This window comes from Pyxicephalus adspersus, chromosome 3, assembly GCF_032062135.1.
Source record: "Pyxicephalus adspersus chromosome 3, UCB_Pads_2.0, whole genome shotgun sequence".
Classification (NCBI taxonomy): domain Eukaryota; kingdom Metazoa; phylum Chordata; class Amphibia; order Anura; family Pyxicephalidae; genus Pyxicephalus; species Pyxicephalus adspersus.
In genome coordinates this window covers 18,071,925-18,093,196 of record NC_092860.1, presented here as the reverse complement: position 1 = coordinate 18,093,196, position 21,272 = coordinate 18,071,925, and the positions used below count along the sequence as shown (strand labels likewise).

The following is a 21,272-nucleotide window of genomic DNA, read 5'->3' as shown; positions in this document are numbered from 1 at the left end:
CTGTGCCAAGAATTTTATGACATGCCAAGAACTTCATTAAAAGAAATCTGAATTTTGTAAAATAAAAGGTTTTGTCTGTGATTAAATCATACTAGCCTATCTGTGCCATTGGGGTGTTGATACAGCTTGGACATTAAATACTGGCAAGTAAGTGCATCTAAGGGAGGACAACAAATGGTTGCAGAATATAGAGTAGGAGAGGTCTGGGGTATGTAACATATTCATAGTAGAGTAGAGAAGTGCATGCAGTGTTGTATAGTGGAATATGATATGACATTTGGCAAATAACTTTGATCTGTGATTGTCATTCAGATTTTTTCTTTATACAGTCCCGCACTACAGTGAGAGTTACAATAGATTTTAACTACAAGGAGTAGTATGTACCCAACAGATTTATCAAAGCTCTCAGACTGGGGATGATAGACTATCATGGGAGAACCTTTGTGATCCAGAAAATCTGTAATGGCTCTGGTCCAGGATTGAAAATATTTGCTAAGAGCAAACAATATTTATGAAATCCATTCCGGGTTTGCTGGATTACCCATGATAAATTTTCCTATGATAGTCTATATTATCCAGTCTTTGAGCGCTTTTATTAATTGGGTCCAATGTGTTGTGCATAGCAGCGCAATCTGTCCAGGACACTTGATGGTTTAGATGTGCTTTGCTTTCAGGAATAATCTTTATCCTAGAGTTAGAAAAGTAGGCTGTAGAAGGGGTATTTACACCTGAACACTAAATCATTCCTTGTGCCATCCTTTCAAATATTTCAATTCATAGGCTTGAGATTCAGACTATATCTATCTCCATGTCTAATGAGGTTTCTTCTTCACCAGCACACAGTACATAAGCTACAGGTTTTCCTGTCTTCCTGTGCTGAGCAGGTGCCGAACTGCATATAACTCTTAATGATATGATGGCATTGCATGCTTACTGCTAGACATTGCTGGCTCCTGTGCAATCAATGATGGTAATGAGTGCCCAAACTCAATAAAAGTCCAGTCCATGTACAGAAGAAGAAGAGAATATTGGTGCAAACCATAAACCCATTACAGGTTTTCAGGTTTTTTTGCTGCTAATGTCACCTACATACAAGGCAAGTAATATCCAGCTTTAATTAATATTATCCTTAAACCCAGCATAATGTTATTAGGGTAGAAAATTACAAAAGTTAATTGCATTCTATGTGGCATGATCTGTCAAGTTTGGCTAAAACTGTGCAAGCCTAAGGGTAGTCATAGTGGATGGCTAACACTTTGTACAGTGAGCATGCGTGTCCAATTTAGGGAGAAGACTTTAATCAAATCTCTGGATCAAGTCTGGCTTCAAACCATTATATTCCATATATATTGAGGAAATATTACACTGGCTTTATGTACCCGGAGCTCCAATCATGTACATTGCTAATGGTGGCCTGTAAAGATGGGGGGGGGGTGATGTTGGCACTCTTTCTGTATGCAAAGTACGCCAGTGGCATGGATCAATGTACACCATTTTTCAGGATCTCTGTTTTATCCCTTTATAACTAATATAGAAAACAGTATTCTAATCATGACTGTTCCTCTTCAATGAGTAACCATGTCATATACGTGTACTTCCAATGTCATGGGGAGTAACCTATCCTCACATACCCCTGCCAGGATGAGTATAAATACAATAGTTAAGCCTAGCGAGGGTGAGAAGGTTATATATACAGAGCAGACTTGTTCCAAAACAAAAACCATGCCAGCAGAATATCTTCACTGCCAACATCACTGTAGACTGTTTAACCTGTTCCCCAGCAGAGGAAATTCATTTGCAGACTATGACCTCCATTCACCCATTATCCTTCCCTCTCTCCATCAGTTCTGTCACTGCTCTGCATTGTTCCCAGGCACAGATCTCCTGCACTATCACATAAATTGGACCTGGGTCTGTGCCTGGAAAATACTTCTTTTCATTGCTAATGACACACTGAGCAGCTGAAAAGCAGATAAAGCATTGTGCTGGCCACACATACCTACAGACAAGAAAAGACTCCATTCATTTTTATTGATATGAGACAGATATCAAGCTGGGAGGTGGATCGAAAGGGAAGTAAAGGGCAGAATTTCTATATGAGTATTATAGTATAGTACATAAATAAGAGGTTAGATCCAGAAAAAAAAGATAACAGAGACCTGCAGAAGAAGGATTTCCTGCAATACCTTGCAGAACAGAATATATATATACAAGTTTCTGCTGTTTTAGTTTGTTATGGGTGGGGTTGTTCTTATTGTAAAACTATTCATGTAGCACCAACTGTAAGGTTGCTAGTAATATCTCTCTGGAAATGTACCTATTAGACACAGCTTGATGGTAATACAAGAGTTGACTTGGATTTTTTATTCTTTATTGAATATAATTGTGTGTGTTAATATATATATATTTATATATATATATATTTATATATATATTATAGTGCAAAAGATTCTCAGTGTTCCTAGGACCATGAGCTCACCCATACCTAGGTGCCCAGTTTTTAACTTGTTAGCATAGCACTTTGTAAATAGGGAATTTCTGATGTTTGGGGAGATGAAACCCTTATTAGTAAAATAAAGCAACAAAAAAAAAAAGAATAGTGTAATGTATATTTTGTCTTCCGTCTTTTATAGTACAATGTTTGCTGTAAAGTGCAAGTTCAGGCCTTTTCACACCACCTCCTGCCATAACACGTTGCGTCTATTGATGTGCTGTGGTCTGATTCACTGTGAGCAGCCTAATTCATGTGCGTTAACCACACCACTATGAATTGGCTCAAAAGATGGCTTCCTGCAAAAAATGATTGTTTAGTTTTGATGCTTCTAAGTCACCAACTCCAATCAAACATGGGGCAATTTAAGTTCAAACTAACTTTTTTGCAAGTTTACTACATGCATGTAAAAGTGGTTTTCATTGGACCAAATGGATCCATTCTTTATTCGACAGGTGGTAGGAGGCAGCACATTTTTTTTGGACACAACATGTAGGCGCCTCCAAAGACTTGAATTGGTGCCACTTAAAAACAAGTGGTGCACACTGTTTGCACAAGTGGTTTTAATACATAACTGCTTTGCTAGGTTTTTACAGCCACTTGCAAGTACCTGCAAAAGTCTAAAAGCCTGAAAGTCTGCTCTTGTATGTTTCACAGTAGCACCCAGGGGTAGTAAACACCGCATAAAAAAAAAAGTCTGGGATCCTTATTGCTCAACTTGTTTATGGCAATGCTTCAGAAAGCACTAAAGACTATGAAGATAGCCAAGCAAATAGCATTTTGTTGGAGAGGCTGGCACTGTCAGTCCCATATTTTTCATACATTTAGAAAACAAAGTGTAGGAGAGCCTGTCAGACTTGATGCATCGCAGGGCAGAGGAGTGGGGAGAGCTGTGTAGGAGGCTGGGACTGAAGGTGGAATGATGCTGGACAGACATGAAGGTCCAGATATATGAAGCCTTCCAGACACATGCCTGGATTGTACTAGAGCCAACTCCAGTCCCGCCACTCCAATCTCATCTAGTCCAAATGGGCAAGATCCCAGTCCAGCTCCTGTTACCAGGCTTTTTCCAGGAAGAGACATATAAGTAGAATAATAAGAGCACCACTTGGGGGAAAAGCCAAGGTCAGTACTCCAGAAAAACAAGATAACGAGCAGACTCTTTTGTCATTTTTGTATAAATGTTCTTTTAATGCTTGGATACAAAGTGTTATTTACAGCATTATAATAATAACAAACGTGATCCCCGAAATTTGAACTTGCTGGATTCTGTCTGTGCTGGCATAGCTGTGCACCGGCTTTATGGCTACGTACGGCTGGATGTTACAATGGAGCAACTGACACCGGTTTCCGGAGCGTGCCAACTACTCCATTGCACTGCTTCAGCCATATGGACACGGGAGCGCAGTAAATAGATCTCACGTAAACGGAAGCAGATTGCAGTAATATTTTAGTACTGTGGTTTCAGATCATTTAAAAGGTCTGTGGGTTTCTTTTAAATGATCTTATATATATGTTTAGTACACTTTATGTTGATATACAACTCTAAATATGGAATACTGCCTGGAACTTTATTTACCACTTGCAGTCAGCAGATGGAGACCTCTATGCAAATTTCTACAAGCTAAACAAATGCTATTTGTTAAATAAAACCTAAAATCTCTAGGCAGATATAAGGCTGCAGCTCTGTAATTCATATGTAAGTATTACATGTATGTTTTATTTTAAGCACTGTAACTATCTGAATTTGGATGGAGTGTAAGGTGTAGAAGCAGTACAAGGAGCCATTGGTGTATGTGCTGTTGGTGAAAAGAGAAGCAGAATAACAGAGAAAGGAGCTCATCACTGCGCTGCTTCTCCTTTCACAGTCAGAAGAAGTGGGTTATATGATGCTAGCCATCAGAATGAGGACATCAAGTAGCAGAAAAGATCCTGCACAGTATTTCTTCCAGCAATACATGCTCTTCTATGCTACCTACCGTGTGTCCTATCACATAAGCAGTGATTGTGTGTCTCCATCCATCTCTCGCTCATACATAGCCAATAAGAATTTACTTTCCGCACTGCCACAATACTGTATTGCTTCCATCGCTAATGTCTGAGCACACAAATACCAGGAATATATATATATATGTAAAGGAAGCGGCGAAGGCACAGAGTAATTCTCACATTATAGGATAGCTATAGGACATGGCCGGAGACCATTCTTCATCCAATGAGCCAGTTTCACTTTGGTTGGGGAGAAATGATGATATTCTTAAATCCTTTCACTCCTTTCAGACGATCACTCTCAAAATTCACCACCAGCTTTCGCAGTCCAGATAACTGAGGCATGAGGTCCACTCGTACTTTGGCATTCTCCCCAGGCTCCACCGGACCGTCCCTGGATCAAGAAGAAAGGATTATAATTAGGTTCTGCTCCACAGTTGTGCCCCAATGTGAGAAGATGCATGTCTTGTAAAACCTGTCCATTCTCAGAAGAAGAAGTGTTAAAGGGTCAATCTACCCTAAACTGGTGTTGATGTTTTTGGCGGGTGTTGAAGAATTAAACTACTTCGTAGTATTTTTATATCACATGGAGAATCCAATGCTGTGCACACCTGCTGTGTCCATTCTTGGTGGTACTATTATCCTTTATCCGAATTTATATTAAACATGCAATAAACGGTTCAAATTCTGGGTCTACCATATTTTTTATGCTTCTGGGCAACAGAGGATCAAATGGACCCATTGTACACCAGTAAATGTTTGTGGTTATGAAAGGAAGGCTCATGCCATTTTTCAGGTCACTCTATTGTTGCATCAACCAATATTCACATCAGTGTGTTGGGGAGCCATTCAAAATCCCTTTAAATGAATATGACGTGCTTTACTGTGAACTTAACAAAAATGCACGTTTCAACAATGTGTGAATGGACCTTTAACCTTTTTTGTTTCTCCAGCCATTATTGATAAGTATAGAAACAAAAACACTTACAGCTCTTTGAGAACCTGGTCCTCTGTAAGTCCAGCTCCCTCCACTGTAAAGTTCCACCCCGTCAGAGGTTCTGGCAACGGATTCTTCAAGGAGATCTCAGCCACCAGCTTCCTAAACTGTTTAGGCTCCCCCATCACCTACCGAATGAGGAAACAGAAGACAGGTTAGTACCACATTGCCCTTTATTTTAACTTACAAGCCAGTGCAGAATGGAAAATTCAATGGAGAATGTGCAATGTAATGATGAAATTGAAACCAACTCTAGATCCATCACATCCTTCCTACACCTTTAGAACAATAAAAAAGGAGAGCTTTAGACTTTTCCAAGTTGTTCTGTATAAAGTGTGTTGTTGAATTATGGATCTCCATTGTAGAGATATCCCATCACTTCCCATACTGGAATGAAAATTGGGCAAATTTCTCAAGTAGGAAAATTAGGGTTATATCTCTTCCACACTCCTAACAAACAAAAATTGCCGTTATATTTTATTGGGGTTATATATTAGGGGTCAACATGCAAAACAAAATGGCACTAGAATTGCATGGCAAGCCATCTGCTCTATGTGCAGTGCAGGTGGAACCCAACACATTGCCTGATAGAGCACAACGCACCACATCACACATTCCATGCACTGTGCTTCACAGTGTTGCCCAAAAAGGGTCATCTTTGTTTTTTGAATGGCATTGGTGCATTGGCAGCCCAGAGTGAAATGTTACATCTGAACATATTTTACAAGAGTAAAAATTGTTAATCTGGGATCAATTCCAGGGAATAACAGGGGTAGCTATGTTACATAGTTACATAGATACATAGTAGGTTAGGTTGAAAAAAGACATAAGTCCATCAAGTTCAACCACTAGGGAAATAAACATATCCCAGATATAAAACCCAATAAGACATAGTTGGTCCAGAGAAAAGCAAAACCCCCCGGTACAATTTGCTTCAATAGGGGAAAAAAAATCCGTCCTGATTCCATGAGACAATCAGATGTTCCCTGGATCAACAGTCTCGGTTTCTTTTTACATTAAAGCCTCAATACCCAGTTATATTCTGTGCTTCTAGAGAAGCATCCAGCTTTTTCTTAAAGCAATCTATAGTAGTTGCTGAAACTACATCCTGAGAGAGCCGATTCCACATTTTCACAGACCTTACAGAGAAGAATCCCTTCCTTATCAAGAGCTTAAACTTCTTTTCCTCCTGACGCAAAGAGTGCCCTCTTGTCCTTTGTAATGGTCTCAAAGTGAATAATGGGGAAAAGAGTTCTCTATATGGACCGTTTATATATTTATACAGAGTGATCATATCCCCCCCTTATACGTCTCTTCTCTCCTCATAGCTGAGCTCCTCCATTCCTTCTATTAGTTTATTTGCGCTTCTCTGCACTATGCACTATGGATAGAAAATTTAGTGTTGCGCATTTTTTACCCAGGTGATGTGATGGAATAAAACAGAAGCTATATTTGGTGGGTTGTTTGCTTTGTAGGACAGGATTAAAGCTGAAGTCTATGGATATTTATTTAATAATTCAGGTATATATTTATTAAAAATACAAAATCACAAAAGGATAAGAAAACTTAAAGCAATCTTATCCTTTAATCCAGGCACAAAAGCCGTCATTTAAATATATTCCTCAGTAGCACAAAAGGATATAAATATTGTGCACAAAATTTACAGTTATTACTAAATAAAAATGCATTGACATCACTTGGCTGCACGTAACTGTGAAGTGTTTTGGAGGGACCCAACAGACCCACCCACTACATGTGAAGGGGGCAGATACAAGACCAGCTTTCCTGGACAAGGATAGAGAGCAGCAGTGACTGGTCAACAGGAATTTCCTGCATAGTGGCAATGGTTCCTGCTGGATTACTACACAGATTTGGAAAAAATACACAAAACACTGCGGTTCAAGTAAAAATACACATCAATATATAATTAGACAACATTCACTTATCCTGCTTTAAGTCCTCCACCACCGTTCCCCTAAATTTTTATATTTACCTATCTACACTCCTGTCAGAACTACATTATGAGGCCCAAGAGGAGCCAAAAAGCTGCCATTGCAAACTCTTTACCCAGTCCCATACTTCTGCACATGCACACAAAGATTATTGCTATTATTATTATTAATAATATTAATCATAATAATAATAATAATAATAAACAGTATGTATATAGCGCCAACATAATATGCAGTGCTTATGACAGACAGACAGTGACACAGGAGGAGGAGAGGACCCTGCCCCAAACAGCTTACAATCTAGGAGCTAGGGGAAGTATCACACAATAGGAGGGGACATATGGATTACTGGGTGAGTAGTGATGGTTTCAAGAGACAGAAGAAGGCGGGTAGGCAAGTTTGAAAAAAGGGGTTTTGAATGCTCTTTTAAATGAGCAGAAAGTAGGAGCAAGCTGAAAAGGACGAGGAAGACCATTCCGGAGAATCGGGGCAGCTCTAGAAAAGTCTTAGAGCCATGCGTGTGACAAGGTTATGAGTGAGGAAGTCATCAGTAGGTCATTGGGGGAGCGGAGAGAGCAGCAGGGGGAGTATTTTATTACCAGGTCAGAAAGGTAAGTGGGACAATAACTGTGGAGGGATTTGAGGCAAAGCACAGGAGCCTGAAACTGATTCTAAAGTGAAATTGAAGCCAATGAAGAGAGCTACAAAGTCTGGCTGCAGCATTCATAATAGATTGTAGAGGAGAGAGTCCAGTTAGTGGAATACCAGCGAGGAGGAGGTTACAGTAGTCCATATACGAGATGATAAGAGCATGTACAAGGAGTTTGGTGGTCTCTGGAGACAGGTAAGGGCAGATTTTGGAAATGTTGTGCAGGTGAAAAAAATTGAATTTTTTAAGGCAAAGCAATCTCTTAGGGTAAAAGCCCTTAGGGGAAGGGTTCTCTCCTCCACCTGTGTCACTGTCTGTTAATGTACAGCACTGGCTAATATGTTGATGTTAAATTAATACGGTTTATTATTATTAATATTATTCATAATAATATTAATAATAATGAAATTGGCTCTTCATGTGACTTTTCCCACATAAAAGACTGGTTTTTCCTGCACATGAGCAGGGGAGGTTTTCAACCAGACCCTTGCAGCTCCATGTGGACTAAGTTCATGTGTACCGTAGGACATTGAGAGGATGCTTTGAATGCATTGCCTAAAGCAAATGGCATATGTATCTATTTTTTTTACTTTGTAGAAGCCTCTCGTAGTCCCCTTTACATGATTTAAACCAGACCCTGCTGCATGCACATAAACCTAATATGCTGTAAAGTGAATAGAAGTTAAACATAAAGCTTCTGCCTTTTCATTGTCCAATCACAGGCTGGGGGTGGGGAGGTGACCTGTTTCACAGAAACTGCAGAAGGGAAATATCAGGTCTGTTTCTTATTTGTAAATCTCACAACAGCTTGTCTAAACATTATAATTCTTTGACAGATAAAACGACTCATAGATCTGTATTTCAGTTGTATTTTTTGCTGTCAGCTAGAGGTTCAGCTTGATGCTGCTCATGCTGAATCATTATTTAAATAACCTTTTGCCTCCGTATTACACATGTCATCAGATCTCAGGGCACCAAAGTGAGGAGTGAGGTAATACCACAGCTACACGGATCTGTCAAATTCACTCAACAACATTTTGGAACCTTCTCAATCGGCTCCCTGATGACAATCTACTTGATTTGGGTCAGTTACATTGGCAGGTGATGTAATGAGTTAGCAGGAAGCCTCTGAACAAACTTTAGAACACATGAATTATTCATGTCTGCTTTATAAAGGAGGCTCTGACATTTTATCTACATGCTGAAAAATATTACTGAACTTGGCACTACACATAACAAACAATGTGGCCCCCCAGCTACCCAATAAACTGATTAACACAGACGTCTGTTTAGATGCCGATGCTTGGCAGACTTTTCCTAAAGCAAAGTACACTTTCAAATAAGCTTTTTTTTGCACAACCCCAAGCCATAATCAAAACTTTCTCCTGATGTACGGAATGCTTTGAAGATGGCCTTACAGATGTATATGGGGTTATTCTTTTATGCTTGGATTGTGGGAAGAACATCTCATCCACCAGATGCAAGGATTGCCATTGTTTAAATACCCGAGTCAGTATGGATGTTTTGGGGGTATGGGGGGGAGTGAATTGGCCAAGTCAGAGAACCAACATAGGAAAGTATGCTTTGTTTGGAATTATAGTTGGATCTTCATATCAAACCTTTACAGTTATGTAGGCAAAAACTTGGAAATAAATCTGGTAATAAAATAGGAGAGTGTATTCACCTTCCCAAAATCCCAAAAAGCTACAACAACATTGGTAAGATGTTCCGTTACGTTTATGGCACCCTCAGACCTTTGCGTCTCCCAACAGACATGCGACAGGTCTCCTGCAAAAGCAAAGCTAGAACTGCACAATCAACAAGGAGCTGATTGCAAAGGTATTTCACTCAACAGGTGTGTTGGCCCTTGCTGAAAGCTTTTTACTACTTTGATTGTAGCTTCATTATAAAGAAAATGAATTGTAATACTTTGCACTCCTTTTGATTCAATATGTTATCATAGCAGCCTTGTCTCACAGGGATGGAGAGTGTGCCATGATTCACTTGTGTTGTCTCCTTGTCAGAGCACAAACGTCAACCTTGTTCTATCTCCTCTTTGTGTTAACATTAAATTAAATACAGACTGAGTGTCCAGGATATTAACACAAAGAAATACCTTGCTGTTTAGTCAACTACGGTTAACCACAATCCACAGTGTCACTAAGGATTATTTAGGCAGTCAATAAAACACACACACACATAAATCAAACAATTTACAAATACATTTTTAGATCACATATTCCATGTTATCTGCATTCCATGTTATAATGTAGTTAATGGACAAAGTAGTTGATTTGAGACAATGAATATAGCTTAAAAATGCACAAAATTCCAGCATGCCTCCAGCTAAAAATACAAATGCAACAGTAAAAAAATAATTTTATTGAAACTAAAAGCTACAGGAGAATATAAAACAAACATATTAAACCAGTGCAAATGTTTGTTATTGTAGAATGGTATTATACAAATATAAATCCGCACAAAAGGTAATCCAAACAGGAACACAGGTGTGTACTTTGGATATGGCGGAAGCAGTCGGGCAGAAGATTAGATCAGCTTTCTGGCGCCTGAGAGTATTTGTGGACTGGTGTGACTTCAATTGAAACCCACAGTCCTGTTTTAAAAAGGAATTTCTGACAATTCCAAGCAAATGTATCGTTACTTTAAATTTAATTCTATAAAATAATTGTTGTGCGTAGAGTGATGAAGAGTTAGACCCTCTGCTAAGGCTCTCTGGTCTTTATACTAATTGCAGAAATTGCCTCTAATGACCAAGATGGAAAATAAGGGAAATACCAAAATTTTATAGTTTCTTTGAAAGCTGGGAGATGAGGGGAAATTTTCCAATGAAAGCAAATTGGTAACAACAGTCTAAGTTTGAAATTGTCCAAGGAGAAATCTCCCCAGCAGGAAAGAGACATCAAAAAATAATGTCAACATTGGACAAGGCAAATTCTCTAAGCAATTATGTTGATCATTGTAATTTACAGGTTTTACCTTGAATGTTTCAGCTGTAAAAACTCATTTAAAGTGGTGGTTGTCTGTAGCTGTGCACCTAATCATGCAAACATATGACCTCCCATGCATATTATATTTTGTTAACCAATCAAGGTCTTAGAATTCCAACCTTATGCACCAATGGTTTCTGCTATGATGTTCAAATCTGTATGACCCACCATTGGATGGATCCAAAGATAAGAGGAAATGAGATGTGATGCAGTAAATAAGCAGGCACGTTAGGCCCATGAAACATGGCTGAACCACTTCGCCACCACAACCCATCGACAACCTTCATACCTGGATCCTACGTCTGTTTGGACAGCCCAGCACATACCACGATGGTTTATGTTTATCACACTCACCCGCACTTTGATGTCTGGGTTCTTGACATGGATGTCCCTCATGGCAAGGACCGTTTCGTCATTGGAAAGATCCTGAACAAGAGCTACCAGTTTGATCAGGTTGTCCTCGGTCATGTTGCCGCCATATTTTTCATAGAGGATCCGCAAAGGTACCGCCTGTTCTGTGGGTATAAAAGGGACTCTTCAAGATCTGGTCTACGACAAAACAAATAATCAAATATTTTACAAACAACTCCTGTTTCTCCAGGCCTGTGCCATGACACCAAATATCTCATAAGCATAAAAGAAACCTTCTGCTGGGAAGTCAATGTTAGAACCAATGGCATTTTATGAGGCAAGACGGGAAGGTTTATAAACCTGATATTGTTCTTGAATATGGGAAACATTTGCAATCATGATTAAAAAAAGAGCTTTAACGGCTGTAGACTGACTCTGAATATTATTAGCATAATGGTTAATTGGGATGCCGAGGTAAACGATGCAAAACTTGATTTACAATAGTAGTAAAACTGATCCGAGAGAAACAAGCAGTACTTGGATCAATGAAGTCTTCACACATGACAAAACTCTGCAGGGTCAGTGTTAACATCCTTACTCATACATACTTTAAAACTCTTCCTTATGTCACAGCATAACGACTGAGTGCTCTTCAGAGACTTTAATTTACTCACACACATATGCATCCAATTTCCATTACTTGCCTTAAGGCACTATAATTATGTTCACCAGTCAGGCATTGGACAAACTACACACTCATGATGAAATGGAAGTATGGCTGTTTTGTGAAACATGTTTCTCATTAAATCAATGTTGCATTTGTGTTAATATGATGTGCAGTAGATCACAAACTTGCAAATAAACCCAATGCCCAAGCTTCCATTCTGCAGTTGGTCTGTTCCAGACAAGCAAATTGCTTCTATTTTTGTGCTTTTATTTTATTTAATTTTTTTTTTGTTTTTTGCTTGTGTTTTACCTAAAATGCTGCAAGCACAGAAAAACACCTATTGTTCCTGCCATAAACCAAGTGACCTTCTAATTTCCTATAACAAGTTAACAAGGTTACATTGAAATGTCAAACATTGCTTTTACCCCTGTTGTGAACCAGAGAACACCTCCGGCTATGTAATGGTGATAAGGAAGGTGGAGAGTTTTTTGTTATCCTGATAATCTTTCTGTCCTATGTCAATGTTATGGTAATGCAGCTATTCTACACAATGGGCCTGATTTATAAAAGCTCCCAAAGGCTGGAGAGAATACACTTTCATCAGCAAAGCTGGAATGGATTTCTTCAATGTAATTTGCTAGCAAATGCTTTGAATCCTGGACCAAATCCATCCCAGGTTTGCTGGATCAACCAGCTTCACTGATGAAAGTGAATTCTCCCCAGCCTTTGAGAACTTTAATAAATCAGGGCCATTCTTTACATTACAGTGGGTGAGCATTGTGACCCAAGGAGAAAAAATGTTAAGGTTAAAAAAAAAAAAAAAAAAAAAAAAAAGGATAAATAAAAGAGATCCTAAAAAAATACAGCCACCACCTCATCATGTTGAAAATATTACTTTTTGTTTCCTAAATTTAATTCTGTTTATAAATCTAGATAATAGATACATAGAAAAAGATTTACGGTTAAAAGCAAGAATATAGCTACAAACACTTGGCTTGCATCAAGCTCCTGTCCTGCCCACCAGTGTAACAGTAAAAGTACATTGGGTCACTGCCATTCAGCGGACAGAAACTTCTAAAAATGTAGATAGACTCTGATAAATACTTTTGGTAGTGTTTTAGTAGTCTGGTCCAAGTCGTGTCACAGAGCATTTTAGAACAAATGACAAGCTCCATGTGCCAGGGTCAGAGCAGATTTTACATTGTGCAGAGTCTTGCTGGACTGACAAGCTTGTTGTAGCAACTTTAACAAGCCCATCATAAAATTCAGTACATTCACTTTACTTTAAGACCTGAAAACAGTTCATTTATCTTTTTTTTTTCAATGATGTTTTATAATTTTTCCTTCAATGAGAAACTGACCTTGTATCTCTAATAAATACCTTACAATTATTGAATTTCAACCCGAGGCCTCCCCAAAAATTGTGAGTACCCCCATTCCAATTGTAAAAGCAAGAATAAGACTTGTTTAGTCTAAGCAGGCTCTAATAGAGTGATGGTCAGTATCACAAAGCTGCACCCCATGTCTGATCATGCCACCTCCCCTTATTCTAATGTCATCATATTCAATGCAGTACTAGTCGTAGTCATTGGTTTTGCAATGATGATGTAGTAGAACAGAAGAGGACTAGAAAAGTTTCCATTGGGCTGCAAATTCGTTTTATATAGAGGGGCCTCTATATAAAAAAATAATTAAATAGTAATAATAAAGCAAATTGTACATATTTTTAATTTTTTTTCCTTATGATTGTTGCCCATGGACAGCCAGTCCAGGGTTATCAATTGTCCATATGCATGTTCCCCAGCTACATATGGACAAACAACGATAAGCAAGTAGCAAATGCATTTAATAGAGGTCTGTGATTTTTCCTATTTATCTCGGTCATTGTATATTTGGTAGTAGTTAGTTGTATTCAACTGGACATTTTCTTGTAATGTTGAAGGTGTTTCATCTTAGAGCTGCAAAAACAACCTACAAGAAAAGTCCAGGTAAATGCGACTACTGATAGATACATCTAAAAGACATAGATATGTCTCCTTTAATCAAAATGTTATCTGTTTGACTTCTCTTCCCTATCTCCAACACAATCCCTTCCGTATATGTTTCCAGACACCTATGATATGCAGAAATGATGATATGGCTTTCTAGCATAAAAGTAATAACATATGAAGAGCACTATAACAGTTAATTGCTTATTTTATCATGAAAGTTCACTGATTATTAATAAAAGTTAAAATAATAAAAGAACTGGTAAAAATGCCATCACTGTCCAAACAATGTACAATTGACGGAAAAGATAGCAAAAAGAGAAGATACGCTTTCAGCAGAAAAACTCAACGCATCTATTTATTTGTATCACTTGATTAGAGGAATTCTCAGTATGCTGCATTCTTATGAAGGATAAAAGACATACACTGTCACAATAATGCAGCCTGACTACTGTAAAAGCATATTATTGATTTATTGATCATGTAAGGTAGGAGATATACGACGCACCTTCACAGATGATACCAAAAACAATTTGCTCTGATCTGAAGACCTCTAAAGCTGCTCCTTGCCTCCTCAATGAAGTGAGTACGTGTTCCATTTTAAGCTCTTAAATGTCAAAGCCTTGTAAAAGTGGACACCCTAATTATTGGTATTAGTGGTAATTGTCATGGTTATTATTACTGTTAATACCAGTATTATGTATACCTTCCTATTTTGGTTTCTCTTTTTTTAATCCCAACTTTTTTGACTTCCTGGCCAAGTTACACCAACTGCCAATCCAAAGTCCTTTCTGTGTCCTCAATTTCTTGTGGCCATTAAGAAAGTCCAATTGGGCACTAAAATCGCAAGTATTGGTGCCCAGTCCTGGGACAAGGTCCTCAGGCATCTATGGGGCCAAGAATGCGCGAATATATATTGTTTTGTGTATTGTCCTGTCCATATGCACTAGTTGCCATTAGTTCTGTATAGGATTAGCCATTAAGCCAGGCACTGGAACAAGGAGAAAAAAGATCAGGAAACATAAAATTGTTTTGGCTAACAAACCGTCTTGCCTTGGAGCACTAGGATTCTAGGTTTGGATCTTGGCTAGGATACATCATCAAGTTTATATATTCTCCCTATGTCTTTGTGAATTTCCTTTGGGTTCTCCCACATCCTCAAAACATATAGGTAGGTTAACGGACCTTCCCCCAAAACTGGTCTTTGGTAAGGACATTGTGGGATTCTATTACAAACAATTAGTTATTAAGAGGACTATGAATCTGTACAGCTTTGTGTAATATTTTAGCACTGTATATAAATACATAATAATGGATAGTTATCATCCACCCCTCTAAAAGTGAAAGCTCCCCTCCTCACTCTTTTTACTTTTTTTTCCTTTCTCCCTTTTTTGAGTTTCTCTCATTACTCACATTTTCTTACAGATGAAATATTGGTACATGCATAAGTGAACTCATTTTGGACACCTTGTCATTACTAGTTATATGCCGCTTCAAACCCTCTTGCTATCTGCCCTCTTTCCAAATGTTTGATGACTGTAATCGTCCCTTTGAAAAGACTTATTCTTCACTATAGGTTAATTTTATCCTCCACCAAGCATATATGCCCCGGCGGAAAAACTCACATGCTAATGGAACCCATACATTCTCTCACAGTTTGGTTGGGAACCATCATTGTATGAAAGCCAAGCATTGTCTTTCATACAACTAATTATATTCTAGCTGTCACTTTCCAATTAAGCTTAGAAAATAGATGGACAAATCTGATTTTATGTGCAACAAAGGAGCTTTAGTTTCCGAACTATCCCTTAATAAACAATTCTCTATCTGTAAATCTATGTGTGCTTAGTTGGCAGTATTTGGCTCATTTTTTCACAAAGCTTGCCTAAACGTATTGTACGATTGTAAAGCTTTGGGGTATTTCTGGCTGTGAGCATTAAACAATGCCAAATAAATAAAAACTGGTCCTTTGTTTATTGTTTTAAAAATCATGCAATACATCTTTCATTTGAACTGTTTTGAAATTTTAAAATGCTTTATAAAATTTCCAAATGCTAATTGAAAGATGAAATAAGGCAAGCAGTAAGATTGCCTGCTCCAATGCCAGACAGCTTGCAAGGGAGCTCCGGTGTGATATTTTAGAGTAATCCAGAGATGACATGGGGGGTAGGGCAGTGGCAGCAGAACAGCAGAATGGTTGCCCAGCAGGTAAAACAGTTCCTGTATGTAAGTACAGTAGTATTTTTCCTTTCAAGTACAGATGCCTTTGGAACAGTCAGCATCCAAAGCTGGAGACCTTAATGGGAGAAATATTACTAATGGAGTCTCCAGCGGTGGAGGCCAACATGGGGGAACCTTGGAAATAACTTTAAGGTCTTCAAGGAACCCCTTTGATTAATATTATATCCACAGCTCACAGTACATTAGTGTAGAGGTCAGTGGGAAGCTTCTTACATTGCTGGCCAGTGGGAAGAATGTCACCCTTACAGATAGCCAAAAAGGTCATTGGTGTCAAATATACTGACCTGAGAGGCACAAATTGCTCATTTTTCAAGGCACCCCTAGCGCAACCTCTGGAGGAATCCTGGATGAGAAATACTGGCCTAGGCAGATAAAGGGGTGGTAGCCAAAACCCAACTGTATGTGGGAGATAGATATGCCATCCTATCAGGAAATACACTACATTTCTTTAAACAGAGGAGGTGAGCTTGATAAGGGTGGGCTTAGTTCTTTGAGAATAAATTTGCACACTAGACTTAGGATAAAGAGTCCAGGCATTTTCCATCCTTTTAGGATAATGTGCTTTTTGGCAAGCTTGCTTTTTGCTGCCTCGTGGCTTTGTTTTGCACATGTAAAAGTTGTCTGAGCTGCAAAAATTAATTGTAATTCTGTTCAGGTATTTGATTCAAGCACCTTAGCCAGACTGCACAGCAAGACTCCTGACCCATTCTGTGGTGGTTTGGGCAGGACCTCCCCACCAACCTCACTTACTTCTTGACCAATGGTCAGGTCAGGCCTACAATCACTCTGTTCTCTTCTATTCTTGGTCACCACATGTGCATTCAGCACACCTGATTGGCTCCTAGTGTTTTCCCTCCCACTCACAGTCATAATTCTGCTTTACAGGTACTTCAGAGGTCCGATATTAAAACAACTAAAAAGCATTTAAAATATATCCAATAATTAAAAATGAATATCTAACCACATGGATTTGGTGTTTTCCTTATGTCTGCCTGGAGTTTGTAACAGTTTACAGATCAATGCTGTTATTGCATTTTTGGAGAATTTATCACAATCGTGGAATTTTAGTATAAAGAGTGTTGCATGAGGACATTCCATGCTCTCGAAGTGTGACCATATTAGGCAGAAGGAGCCACTCACTAAACAGTGTGGGAAAGAGAGAATCCTTCATCGTGCTGCGTCTGTGAGGACAGATGAATATGATAAATAGACACGTACACATTACAAAGCCTTCTAAAGGTTGATGGGAAGCAAAATGAATAAAACAAATGAAGCCAAAAATAGTTAACAACTTTCAAATCTCCAATGTAAGTGGAGTGCAAGATTCAAAATTCAGCACGGGCATATAAAGCACACAAGCCATGGTTGGTTTCCGAGAATGATCTCTGCTATGCCCAGAGAAATATGGCATTCCAGTCACTCAGTAGTTTTTGGTTGTCCCTATGAAAGGTGAAAGTGAAGGCATGAGTATGTCACCAAACCCTCTGCTTCAGCTAACATTCCTATTCACCTAGAGGAAAGCTGAATCTGTTTTCATAGAAGAAGAGCTTTACTGCTCCTTTCCTACAATACACATCTATAATTTGGCAGATTCAATAAAATGCACTCCTGTTGTGGCCAATGTTAAAACAGTTAAGAGAAAAACAAAGAAATTACTCTAAACTACAGAGAGCTTCGTCTTCATACCAATCTACAAATCCCTATAATACATACAAGGATTTGGAAGAATAATTGTATAAATAATAATGCAATAATAATGATATGCACTAAATATACTAAAACTATTGTTGTTAATACAGAGACATTCTGCCTTTGTTGCACAAATCTGAATTGCATAATTTATAAAGTTTGTGCCCCCTCCTAGTTTATGAAGTTTATAACACTCTTAACACAATTATCTAAAAGAATACTTTAATTATTTACATAGGGTACTGCAGTTGCTTCCGTCATCTTCACTCCCACCCAAAATGTGGACAGGCACTCCATGCCATCATATATATATATATATATATATATATATATATATATATATATTCAGGAGCTACAGTGGTCACTAGTCTTGTATTGTATGTGATGACAATGTCAAGGGAATGATATGATCAGTCAGACGCAGAAAGAAGAGGTTATTCAGGATCAGTCAGCTCTGGCATGCAGGACCTTGACCATGATCAAGATGTTGATGATAATGTTTTACCACTGTTAGATCAGCCTTTTGACAAAGCAATTCATACGTTTCGCAATAGCTGGTAGAAGGAGGGAGGGAGGAAACAGCTCCAATATTTATACTTTTTTTTAACTGCCTGGAGTTGGGATTTAACTCATATTGCAAAATTCAACACTGTACTAAAAAAAAGTTAGGTGTGGATATGAATCAGCTTCAAAGTTAGAAGGTATAATGCTATACTTTCTGGGAAAATAAATCACTACCAGAGCAAGAAAGTAGCATAAGTGCACAATTCCCAAGAAAATTCTTATAGCCCTATGGCAAAAAAATATTCCTTGTACAATAAAAAATATCCAGGTCAATTCATAAGCCAATACCACATCCCTTCATTTCACATTCCATATAGTGCTCTATACCATATTAGATACCATACATTATATTACTATACATTGTTATATACCTTGTAATGAATGAAGTGTTTCACCTATGACCATGTTTGAATAAAGATGTATTTTTTAATGTACCCTGAAAGTCCCATAATGTTTGCACAATGGATTATTCCCTGTACAATACAACAAATGGTCCAAAGAAGGCAATACAAATATATCACATGTCCCCAAATTCATTGAAACGCCTACAATGGTTTTTAGGCTTTAGGTGAATTTTTTTTTACACTATCACTGATATACAAGTGCAATTTGATTTTTAATAATATTTAAAAACTTGACTCCGGCTAAATATTAAACCAATGAAGTGTTTATCGAGTGAAACTCTGGCCAAAACTTCTTGTTTAGGTTTGAACAGAGTCCAAAGACTGTTTTTGCATTTTCATTGGAGACATTCTTCATAGCTCTCTATCCCGGTGGCCACACAATAAGTGAGGGGAAATATCCTCAAGGGACCCAAGCAGCAATAAACATTAACACAGAGGTTCTAACTTCTACCTATTCTACCCAGAACTAAAAGTGGTTTGTTTACATTTAATATTACAGCTAGAATAGGTCCCTCACATTCATTTTTTTATATATAATCCCTTGTACAATATAACGGAGAAAGGGAGATCTGTAGGCTCAGTTTTATGGCAATACATCAATGTTGCTCCTTCAATGTCCATTGAGCAGCTTGGGGTATGAAGGTGACGATTCTCAATTCTATAGCCGTGATGAAGAAAGTTGTGTTACATTCCTGGTTGTTTAGTGTGGCAGATCTGAGTCTCAACATTGGCTAACCAAAGTAAATGTTATTGGTAGGTTGTATTTCAATGCATGGACTGTCACAGCACATTTAGGGGAGGCCAAGGTCCGATAATTTATTGTATTCCTGGTGGAATCTGCAGTAGATCATAGTATTTCCACCAGAGTAAGTACATTTTAGGATTTGAGGATAGGCAATGATGAAGCAAACCCCACAGTATTCTGTATTGGCTTCACAAATGTATATTTCTCCTGGAAAGTCAAGCTATAGCCTCTACATGACAGTGTAAATAGAGGAAACATTTTGGACAAGATAAACCAAACATTATGGACCACAAGCTACCACAAGACCTACAAACGTCACTTGTACCTGACCAAGTCAGCTTCACCATACAAATGTAACTTCAGTGTTATCATTATCTGCTTTTCTGATTTTCTTTAGCTAGAAGTAGGGAGTTACAGACTTAGGAAGCCACCTCAAAGGGATCTGAAGCATCTCAAACATTAGAAGTCCAGTTGAGTGTGAACATCTACTTCAAGCTATTCTATGAAATGGAAAAATAGGAACCCTCACAGACATATTTCTGTATTTGATTAATTGTATTTGAAGAATAAGACTGACAACAACAAAATTACCTGATTGTGCCTCTAACTTGAGGTCAGGAAGGTCCATCATTCCACACTCGGGTCCCACCAAACCAGTATAGCTAACAGTACGTGCACAGAACCTGAATCGGCATTCCTTCTCATCGTCTGTGTTGTTGTTGATAATGGCAAAGACATCAAAATCATTGCCTATGTTCATTCCCTCGGATACTTTAAGCTTAATAGTGACTCCAGATGGAGCTTCGCTGGGTTCTCGTTTTGGGACAGTGGCCAACTCATTGGCCTTTTCATACACTCGCCTTTCATCTTCAGAGCCTGGAGGTAAAAAACAAAAGATCAGTTTAAACACACATGCTTACTGCATTTATATATATATTGTGGGCCTATCATGCAAAACTCCCCTAACCTATAACAAAATGTACTATTATACACTTGTATACACCTATATACTTGTTGACGAGACCATAGTCACTGGGCCACAAAGTCAGGAAAATTCTAAAATATCTCTATGCTATATGAATGCAAAAATAAATACCAGGAGAAAGTAAAAATACATTACTGATAAATATCCCAATGGGGACATTTTTTCTGGTAAAGGCTGTCAAAAGGAGATATTCTTTCATTTCCTGTTGTAGTTCCATGAAAGGAAGTGGTGGAGGGAACCTCATGCAGGACAATTTTAAAAACCATATCCAATAGGTACTACAGGTGCTATTTGCATTGGTTGCCAATTGGAAGAATGGTCCCCATGCAGTAAAGGTAGGAGTTCCACCTTTACACAAGTGGTTTCATGATGCTTGCTCTGTATTGTTGGCTTTAAAATTACCCAGGTTCCATCCTTTGGGTGGTCAATCAGCCACAACATAAGGAACCCTTGGCAAATTTTAGAGGAACCTTGGTTGAGAACTGCTGGTCTGGGGTTTTAATGTGAAGACATCGAGCCAGGGTTACCCAACCACCACATTGATGGACACAG

The 21,272-nt window shown here is 38.4% G+C and overlaps 1 protein-coding gene across 1 annotated transcript in view; it reads right to left on the bottom strand.

Moving 5' to 3' along the window:
- Window positions 1–3,653: 3,653 nt before the first annotated feature.
- Window positions 3,654–21,272, bottom strand: part of TGM2 (transglutaminase 2) — a 45,874-nt gene continuing 28,255 nt past the window's right edge. Inside the window, exons 10-13 of the mRNA XM_072403750.1 lie at window positions 20,327–20,611; window positions 11,441–11,601; window positions 5,469–5,605; window positions 3,654–4,874 (exon numbers count right to left, since the gene is read on the bottom strand). Coding sequence (XP_072259851.1) covers window positions 4,718–4,874; window positions 5,469–5,605; window positions 11,441–11,601; window positions 20,327–20,611 — 740 coding nt within the window. The 3' untranslated portion in view covers window positions 3,654–4,717. The remainder of the gene's footprint in view (window positions 4,875–5,468; window positions 5,606–11,440; window positions 11,602–20,326; window positions 20,612–21,272) is intronic.